The sequence below is a fragment of the Punica granatum genome, chromosome 1 (assembly GCF_007655135.1).
Source record: "Punica granatum isolate Tunisia-2019 chromosome 1, ASM765513v2, whole genome shotgun sequence".
Taxonomy (NCBI): domain Eukaryota; kingdom Viridiplantae; phylum Streptophyta; class Magnoliopsida; order Myrtales; family Lythraceae; genus Punica; species Punica granatum.
In genome coordinates this window covers 42,575,197-42,586,436 of record NC_045127.1, presented here as the reverse complement: position 1 = coordinate 42,586,436, position 11,240 = coordinate 42,575,197, and the positions used below count along the sequence as shown (strand labels likewise).

Here is an 11,240-nt window from a genome sequence, read left to right as displayed (position 1 = left end):
AATCTTCGTTGGTATAAGAGGCACGAGAGCACGATATCCTCATTCTTTTTTTTTTTTTTGCCCTTTCTAGTGTTTTTTAATAGAATGGTTCAATCATTAGGTAGAGAAACAAGTATATTCTAGTTGAGTCTACTCCGCTTACGTAATGATGTAATCAAGGGGGAGTAGCTAGGGCAATCACGCTCCTTATATTTTGGAAAACACATTAATCATATATATAGTTTTTAAACATTTGATATTTTGTTACCTTACCCTCACATCCAGTTTCTTTTAAATATTGTGTGCTATCCTTTTAGGAACAATATGTTAATAATGATAAATTTGAGAAAACTAAAATTAATGGGTGATGTCTATATATATAATATGAAACTTCAGTTATTTATAGTTGGACTTGCCAGAGGAACCTCGGACAATTGCTTTTTTTTTTTGGCAAGAATAATATAAAATAACTAGGAAAATTGCCCACGTCAACGCCGTGGGTTGATATACAACGATGGTTTGGCAAATAATAAGGAATGGCAATATTGATCCAACTTTCATAAATTTATTACAATCCAAAATATGTGATAAGTTTGTGGATTTTAACCACTCACTTAAAGAACAAATTTCAATTCAAACCCTTATCCATAGTATATATTATCCACTAATATTTAAATAATTTATTTTAAAAATTTTGGTATATATTAAAACTTGTATATTTAACATTAGAGTACATCAAAATTGCATATCAAACACTAAATATATAAGAAAATAAATATTTTTTTTTTCTTTTATAGTTTAGTTCCATCTCTTTTACTCTGCATATTAATCTATTAGGCTTGTGCTCGGGGGACCTAAGTACCGAATAGTGAGGTCACTTGACCCACCTTAAATTTAAGATTCTTTTGACTGTTTATCAATTGTTACATATATTTTTCAATTTAATCCTTTTTTTTTTGAAAAATGAGAAACAATTTTGGTGCAAAATATAGAATGAACCACTTACATCCCTCACTCTCTCTCTCAAATGTAGAAAGAAATTAAAATCTGGGGCCAATAGTAAAAGAATTAATATTCCAAAAATCATGCTCTCCACGTAAAAACTGCACTTGTTTTTTTCCTTATCTAAGTCAAATTTTTAGCAAACTCAATTGTAAGAGAATGTCCAACACTCTCCCCCTCCAACTGATAAGTATGATTTTTCCCTCGTCAGATATATGCATTTTCAATTGATCTATAATATCGTTATGTTGTGCATTTTAAATGAACATACAATCATTGTCTCAAAGAGGGAAATTGTTGTTGGAATTTAACTATGTTGTGATTTATAGTTATTTTCAAGTTTATAATTATTATATAATTTTATATTGTATTTTTCTTGTGCTTAATTTTAATTTTATAATTTCTTTCGATGGTTTGGTTATTTGATGTGTTTATTATACATTGTTTGGCATGAATATCATGTTCTTTCCATTGCATGAGATGTCGTGTTCGACTTTTTTTTATTTGTTTGTGTCTATGATCGTCGTGCCTATAGATGTAATATAGGAAAATTATTTTGTTGGACTTGTTATGTTGAATTAGTCCATAATAATCATTTCATGTTTTGAAAATTTATTTTTATTTTTATTTTTATGTTTTTGCATTTATAATTTGTCATTGGAAAATGAAAATTTCAAGCCCTGACCTCAAGTCACGAGAAAATCCAAACCATTAATGATAGATTTTCTCTCAACTCTTTCTTGGATGATTTTCTAAGGCTTGAAAAATCTCCCTCAAAAAGTCGGAGTCCAAAAACATATTCCAAAAAAAATCGATTCAGCCCGACCATTTACATTGCACCCATTAGCTTTGGAAACCGCCCCGGTCGTGCTTCTTATTTGTCTCTCCTCTTTCTATATATATTACGGACTATAGAACGAAAATGAAAGAATATCTATGAAAATAATCTAAAGTTTGTGGATATTTGCATTATGACTGAATAGAAGATATTTTAAGATTGTCTTGGAAAGCAGACCTAGATATGCAAGAAAATATCTTAAAAATATTGCAAAATATAGAAAGAAAGTGAGAATGATATAAACGAAAGCCTGTGAAAAGTTTGTGAAAAATTTTGGAAATAAAAAAAAATGAAGGTTGGATATGTGCATAACAATTAATAGAAGATACTTAAAATTTTCTCGAAGAGCAAACCTAGATATAATAGAAAATATCTTAAAAATATTATGAAATATAGAGAGAAAATGAGAAGAATATAAATGAAAAGCCGTGAAAATTTTGTAGAAAATTACAACTGAATAGAAGATATTTTAAAATTGTCTTGAAGAGCGGACCTGGTATGCGGAAAATTATATTAAAAATATTACGAAATATAGAAAGAAAATTGAAGGATATAAATGAGAAAGGGTGAAAAGTTTGTGAGAAATTTTGAAAATAAAAAAAATGAAGCTTGTATATTTGCATTACAATTGAATAGAAGATATTTTAAAATTATCTCAAAGAGCCGACCTAAATGTGAGGAAATATTTTTAAAATATCATGAAATATAGAAAGAAAATGGAAGTATATAAATGACAACTGTGAAAATTTTTTGGAAAATTTTGAAAAGAAAAAAGTTAGGTAGGACATGTGGCAGCTCCTGCTACAAATTACAACTGAATAGAAGATATTTTGATTTTGTCTCGAAGAGCAAACCTGGATATGCGAGAAAATATCTTAAAATAGTATGAAACATAGAAAGAAAATGAGAAGAATATTGTAAAATTTTCTTGAAAAGTATACCTAAATATGCTAAAAAATATCTTTAAAATATTATGGAATATAGAAAGAAAATGAGAAGAATTTAAATGAAAAACTGTGAAATGTTTGTGGAAAATTTTGAAAATAAAAAATGCATCTGGACACGTGGCAGCTCCTGCTGCAACAAACCAAGTTTAATGCTTTACTTAATTAATAATTATTAAAGATATTTATTAAAGATATTGAAAACGATCCACCGAAAAAAAAAGATATTGAAAACGAAGAAAGTTGTAATAATTCTTATTCTATATATTTATAGAAGAGAAATTAAAAGTAGTCAATTTTTTTGGTATACATTCAAAGCAATCATTTACTTGTGCCCAAGGTCAGGGAGACATCCAAATGAGTTAACCATCAGACTGATTATACTCGCGTTCTAGAAATAATAATAAAATAAATCAATTTTGAGAGGTCGTCTTGATGAAGTTATGAGTCTATAAAACCTTGAAGTTAGTCCTTGTTTTTTTTTTCTGCACATGGATTTTTTGGTAACCATTACAAATTAGTAGTTACTATTATACTTTAAGATCGATCATATATTATGTATATATAATTTACGTATATGAACGGGGAGGAAATTTAGAAGTTAGTCTAGCTGGGCAAAATTCAAAAGAGGAATAGTTAGAATAAAATTGTAAAGTTAAGGACAAAATAAGATATTTAAAAGAAAAATAATCAACCTGAACATAGTAGTAAGATACTTTATAATTTTTTTTCGACTTCAAGGGGGGCAATCTGAACATTCCCTTAGAATTTTCTTTTTCTTTTTCTTTTTTCAATTTGATAGAATAGACATCCCTTCAAGAAAATTAAGAAGTGTACATTCCATCATTTTAATTAATTTAAATGAAAAAGTTCAAGAAAATTGATATGCATGTTTTAGAATGTACTCATAATAACATTTTGAAAAATAGAGGAAGAGAATTTGATACAGTAGCATAAGTGATCTGTTTGGAATCAAGCAGTTATGAGTTTGATTCTCGCGTGAGATTTATCACATCCTTTTATTTCGCTTTTCTTATTCATGTATAGGTCAACGAGCTCCATTTTAACCCATTACGAGAAAAAAAAGCATTATGATAATAGGTCTTATTTATTTTCTTAAGTTTTATTTTGCAAGATCAACGAAGAACGCACTATTTTTCTTTCTATATACTGCATTCCTAGGTCTATTTGATTACAGCCATCCATAAGAAACGTGACCTAGTAAGCACCGCAAATCAATTGGCAAGAGTTTGAGGGGCTAATTGTGAAAATTCCAACTTCAAGGGGGAGGATCCGAGATTACATCTTCAACATCACATTTTAATCCTTCAAAAATAAGCTAGGATTAAACAACCTAGACGAATCACACTGAAATTTGCTGATGATTGCTTAGTATATTCATCGTGGTTGTGGAAGGTGGGACAAAAATTTTAAACTTCCATTAGGGGTGTTCGGTTTCGGGTACCCTGTTTTTTTCATGATTCTCGGACCCTACCCTATAAGGAACAGCTTCCAAAATTTTGGAACCGAACCCTATCCTATTGAGTCATGGAATCGGAACCTACCCGGAACCTGTATTATCCCATAGGTTCCAGGTACCCTGTTGGAACCTGTAAATTTTTTTGTCTCGCTAAATAAAACCGAAAATGTCTCATCCAAAATCAGTAATTACGCATAACAAAATTTCGACATAAATTTAGATTAAATCCACTATACATCTACAACAAAGTAATATGTCTCATCAATCTATTTACAAAACTAAACATCTGTAATACGATCAGGCTCCATCGATGATACACCTATCATCGTCAAACCAAAGCTGCCGACAATAAGGAATGCGAAGCTTCCACCAAGAGAAGAGTGAGACTGAGAGGGGAATAGGGTAAAGTAAAAGGGAGAAATATATCTGAATATAACTAGGAAAATTATTATCTGGTCTAAGTACCGGTTTTGATTTCGATTCTAGGTATCCTATATGTAGGAACTAGAACCGGAACTTGTTTTCACCGGTTCCTAATTTTAATACCCGAACCCTATCCTATTTTCAATATAAACTACCCGAACCCTACCCTAACGGGTAGGTTCAGACCGATTCTGGGTATACCCGGTATCCGTGCACACCTCTCACTTCCATGGTTCAAAATGAGACAATGTAAACTTCAAGATGCAAAATAGACCGGAAGTCAAGGTTTGGTCGCACAACCGAATATTCCCATTAGTTGTCTCTTGCTGGCCTGGTGAAGTATAACTCGTTTCCTTGTCATGAAACCTAAGGAAGGGTTAACTATTTTACTTTTTGCCCACCTAAGAAAAATAAATAAAAATAAAAAATATTTACAAAAAAAAATTACAAAAATGAAATTGTAGTCTTTATTTTCTAGTGGACGAGGCTAACACATCTAATAGATATATGAATGAAAATAAAAAGGTACGAGAAATCCCAGTTTATCTCTAAAATCAAAAGGTAATTCCATTTCAGCACGTTATTTAGTGGGTCAATTGGGCTTGAAATAGGGTCAAACCATACCCAACACTACATGGATCTAATTCGCCATTAAATTTTTCTGCCTTTTTCTGTCGTGATTTCCAACGATTAGTGAAGTGGGATGGTATCAGTCAAGTGCATCTTGGACGTGGAATAACGGTGAGTGGATTTGCCATTTCGCACGAGAGCTTGAGGACCTCCGATAAGTCGACTTGTCTATCATCGGTTGGCAACCAGTCGAACTCATGCAGGAGAGACGCCACCCAGTAGGTGACCGTGGTCAGAGCCAGCGCCTTCCCTGGGCAGGTCCGCCTGCCTGATCCAAATGGGGCGAGCCTGAGGTCCGAGCCAAGTACCGAGAACTCGACGTCTGCTACAGTATCGCCATTCGGAGAAAGGAACCTCTCGGGCTTGAACGCTAGAGGGTCATCCCATATGAGAGGGTCCCTGGAGATGGCCCACATGTTGACCATGGCGGTGGTGCCAGCTGGGACATGGTGGCCGTCGACGATGGTGTCTGCAGTGGTCAAGCGGGCCCAGGATAGTAGTGGGCCCGGTGGGTGGAGCCTCAGGACTTCCTTAACCACTGCTGTTAAATACACCAGCCCGGCCATGCCTGGCTCGTCCACGGTGCTTGTCGACTTCGATCCCATTCCAAAGACGCCGTCAAGCTCCTCCTGCACCTTCCGTTGCACATCCCTATGCATTACCATCCTTGCCAGTATCCACTCCATCAATATCGCCACCGTGTCGGTCCCTCGGAATATCATTTCCTGAACCGAACACATCAAAAGCCGATAAGAATCCAATATAAACAAATCTAGTGATGATGAATCCAGAGAGAGTGGAAATTGCTTATTTATACTTACCCAGAGAACAGCGATCATGTCCGAGTCAGACAGTTTATCAGGACCGGCTTGAAGGGACAGCAGAACGTCGACAAAGTCCCGGTTCACAACAGAGGGATGAGCTCGATGTTCGGCAATGATACGGTTCACGAATTCATTTACTTTGGGAACAAGCCGAGTGCATCTCCCTCGAATCTTATGAAGATCGAAATGTGAGAGCCAGGCGAGGTGGTCACCCCAATTAAGTGTGCCTAACAACTCGTACCCCTCATCGACCAGTCTCTTTCAGTTCGTCGACTTCAATGTTTGAGGAACCATCTGATTCTAGCCCGTAACACCGTCCAAAAACAGAGCACATCATGTTATTTAGCGATGCCCATTTCAGTAAGTGGCGGATAGTCACAGGTCGCCTTTTATTCTGACCGAGCATTGTTATCATCTGATAGCTAATCATCCGTCTCTGATTCTCAGAGGCCCTGATTTGCTTGGGGCAGAAGAGGTGGGTCGCAGCGATCCTCCGGAGGGTCCGCCAGTACCCTCCATAAGGAGCGAACCCGATTGCCCTATTGAACATCAGGCTATAAGCCGACTCCTTCACCGGGCGGTCCGCGAAAACCGAGCTGTTGAGGATCTCCCTGGCCACGTTGGGATTGCACGTCACGATCACCCGGGTATCACCCAGGCTGAAGGCCATAAGACGCCTCGCACCGCACGAGCTGGCGGCATCTGCGATGCGGCGGTGGGCAAGACCAAGCATGAGGCTCATGCTGCCGAGAAGAGGCAGTCCTCTGGGGCCGGGGATGTTCTCCATGAGACAGGACGAGTCCCGCCACCGGTGCTTGCCCCAGGCATGACCGCCCGGGTGAGTCCAGTAAATTAACGTAAAGGCCACCCAGGCAACGGACAGCAAGGCAAGTGAACAGAAGATGTTTTCCATTGAGAAGGCTCTGCATCTCAAGGCAAGAGCCACAATCCAGAGGCTTTCTGGGTTCGATTCCATGGCCCGTTTAAGGGGAGGACGACGAGGACAGAGGATAGGGTAGAGGTAGGGGAGAAGAACAGGGGAAGCTCTGCTCTGATCAATTTTGGAGGTAAAAAGGAAGGTAGTTGTTTCGGTATTTATAGGCAAAGCTCACCATCATTTTATATAACCGTTATCTTTCCACACCTTAAATATACAGTTCTTGGAATATAAATATATATGTATATGCATGTATGAAAATTATAAGCAAAGCGGCTTTGCTAACCTCGGCCGACGAATGCATGACGTTAAATGAAAAGAAATACAAAGACAGCCCTAGTTTATTCATACAAAAATAAAATAAAAAATAAAAAATTAGACAGTCCCAGCCCATCTTGATCTTACTGTCGGTTTCTAGCATATAATGGTTAAAAGCGGATCATTTCCGATCAAGTAATTCACCCGAAATTTGCCTAAGGTAATTGAGAATCGTACTTCTCATGCAATGCAGGAATTTGAAATCCAACCGAAACATTTCGTGGCAATGATAATCAGACACTTGAGAGTGGGGTATCGGGAAGGCTTGGCTCGCCTTGGTGAGACGAGCAAGCCTAGGGTTTGTTGCGTGCCTTCCGATAACCAAATCTCTCCATGCTTGTAAGATCTAGCCACAAGGATGTTAGATTTGGCATTACCATGCTCAGACAAGTCAGGAGAATTCGGTCGAAAGCTCGAGGATGGAGATGTTGGTTGTCAACAACAGAAGCTGCGACAGTTTTTTTTTATTTTTTCGGTGAAAAGATTTATCTTTGATATATTAGTACTTTAATTTTGTTAATTAATGATACTATCAACCTTTGATATTTGATTAATTCTATCTTGATCTCTTGTTTACTTCACTGTCCAATCAAACAAAATATTTGAATATGTAAAAGAAAGTGTAATGCAGTAGCACACTTATTCACCTGATAACCAAGAGATTTCAAGTTCGATACTCGTTATGAGACTATTCGTATCTCTTTGTTAATTATGAGAATTTCTATTTTAATAACCAAGAAGTTTCAAATTTCATACTCGTTGTGAGATTACTCGCACTCCTCTATTAATTATTAGAATTTTTATTTCATTGCAATAAGCCATCAGCCTCCCTTGTTGTGAAAGAATATTTGGACCCGAATCTAAATCCTAATATATCTTGATTCTAATTTCGCCTCAATTTTGTTTTGGCCACATCACAATTCCATTAATTTTGATAACCCATAGGGGGCTTTTGGTGAATTACTATTTAATATTACTTGTAATTTTGATTTTCACTAAGATAAATTCTCACTTTTAACATAATGCTCTTTTTAATATTTAGTATGGATTGATAATGTTTACAATACTTGTAATCTTATTGGAAATCTAGATAGACACACAGGGGACGGGAAAATATATTATCAGTTGAATGGAAAAGTGAATTACATTAGATATCCAGATTACCTGAAATTTGTTGTAGCCAAATATGATAATCTGTGGGGTTGAAAAAATTTAAAATGAGATTATTAATTATCCACATGGATAACCTCATATCAAATGCTCTCAGGTGACCTGGAAATTTAAAATGATTCATCTTTTTCTCTTTGGGTGAAAAGTATTTGTACAGCCAACCAAATGCCTCGTTGAGTCGTTAGATAGCATTTGGTTCTTGGAATGGGTCATCTCTTCCCAGTTCCCATTTCATAACTTTCGGAAAATCATGGAAAGACCCCATTTCTTTCTTGTTTTACGAAAATTGCCCCTATTTAGTATTAACCAATCATGTAGGAGTTCGCTCGAACCCACACAGCCACTTCAGCTGCAAAGCACCTGTTGGAGGTGGCCCACGATGGTGGCAACTTGATATGCGGTTGAGGTGACCCAGATCAAGCCACCTTGATCCCCTCGAATCTCGATTCTTTTTTCCTTATATAATTATAATTCAATCAAAACTTCTTGAATTAGCTTAATTTTTAGGACAAATTCATTGATTCTTCAATTTTGGAATTGTAATACTTCCCGTGGTTCCTAAACTACTATCCTTCAAAACTTGACTTTTTATTGACAGCCCCGATCTATATTAAAGTAACTGTGGTGAGTATGACTCTATCATGACAATAACTCCAGACTAAAATGGTGTATGTATACACCAATTAAATACTTAAAATTAATTTTTGAATACTTAATTAGATTTATATGCTTGTTATATAATTTGACTTATTTTTTTAAAGTTAAGTATGAAAAAGAAACGCATAATTATTTAGTAATTAAAAACTAACTTATTTTGTAACTTAACTGCTCAGCAGATTATTTTTTTTCAAAATTTGCTCGGCAGATCCCCACGGACCATCCTTCCCTCTGCATCAAATCAATCTCGATTTGACCTTTTCTTTTTCAATTTTCAATTTTTATTTTTAGAATAAAATAAAATATAAATTTATTGGTTCCAAATACAAATAGATTAAGTTAAGTAAAATATTTTATTTAGAAATTATAACAGGTCCCTCTGGGGACCATGGGGAGACTGGGAAAGCTTTCTCCATTCGCACCCGTTTCTTTTTTCCTTTTTAAATATTTTGTTTTTCAAAAAAAATTTAAAATGTCTTCTTTCCTAATTTACATTTTTTTTTAATTTCTCCTTTTAGGTCCCTTTAAGGGACCATAGGGAGAGTGGGGAAGTTTTACCCACCCATACCCTCTTTTTTTTTTGGAATATTTTTATAATTTTCAAAAAAATTAAATTTTCTTCTTTCCCAATTTTCATATTTTTAATTTGTCCTTTCTTCGCGGTATCTTTAAAATTCGGTTTGAGCAAGATAGAGGGTTGACCCGTCAACCTTAAAATCACAAAAAATTTAACTTTAACTTTAACTTAACACACTACACAATAAAAATACACGTTTTTCAAGTCAAAAATTTTAACTTTAACTTTAACTCAACACACTATACAATTATTTGTCCTTTTCCACCATCAAAATCAAAGTTACTTTAACTCTGAAATCAAACGTACCATTAGTGACCCGTTCATTTTTTTAACTATTACTTTTCAAAACTTCCGACTTTTTTAGTTCTAGTTTTGATGTCTTTAAATTTGGTGTGGACAAGACACCGAGTAATTCAGTTGACCCGTTAGTTTAATACATTAATTGTTAAAAAAATATTATCGAATGATATATTAAACATTACAAATTGCAAGTGAGAGATCGAAATAGAGAAAATTATGATAACGATAAACATTTACTCTACTTTTACAAAAGAAATATACTAATTATATACATACTTTTACGAATTACAAGTAATATTTTTCTCTCTTTACCCATAGGAGAAGCTCCACGAATACTCCAAATCTATTGCTTCAGATATTATAATCATTTAAAAATATGCGACATAAAAAATAATAATTTTTTATATTACATATGTCTAACAAATCAGGGAATTTTAAACTTGCGGCAAAGTGCGGGTATCCTCCCTAGTATATATTATCAGAGAATTTAAATTCTTGAATACTTATTCCATTAAATAGTTCTACTTAATCACCTAAACACTAGTTCCAATAAATCATTAAAATAACAACACTTAAATTAAGTACTAAAATTTTAAATCCAAACAAACATAATTTAAATGGCCGTCATGGGCCACCTCCATAGCTGAGGCTAGTCGACGCTCCACAATCGCACACATTGTATGGGCTATGTTAGGTTATAAATGATAATTATTATTTTTTGCTGAATAAATGATAAATTATTTTGTTATATGACGACGTGAACCTTTTTATGTAATAAGTTTGGTTTCTCAAAATTTCACACGATCCATATAAAAATGGGGGTTCTCAGCACCAAGTACCTACTCTTGTGGGGGTATGAACTGAGCTCGATTTCATCCATTTGAGACATTATATTGGTGACAGTATTCATCTAGCTGTGAAAGTACGAGTCAATCGTCAATTTCTAAACATTTGCGCAGAAAAGTGTATTTAGGATAAACAACATGGGAATCAATTACAAGATATAAAAGTGGTGGTGAAGAGGCATTACGGCTTGGATATAAGCTCAAGGAAGCCCGGGCTATTCATTACTTGATACGGATACCCTACTCGATATCCATGTCATGGTGATTCGAAGTTTACTAATATCGGACAAACAGCAATTGATCTGAAAGCATTAGC

At 35.0% G+C, this 11,240-nt stretch overlaps 1 protein-coding gene across 1 annotated transcript; it reads right to left on the bottom strand.

The window, feature by feature from the left end:
* Positions 1–5,096: 5,096 nt before the first annotated feature.
* Positions 5,097–7,206, bottom strand: LOC116192673 (cytochrome P450 78A3-like). The gene is given in 3 exon segments (XM_031521283.1): positions 5,097–6,021; positions 6,118–6,375; positions 6,377–7,206. Coding segments are annotated over 3 exon segments (1,620 nt in total). The 5' UTR covers positions 7,097–7,206; the 3' UTR covers positions 5,097–5,379.
* Positions 7,207–11,240: the final 4,034 nt, after the last annotated feature.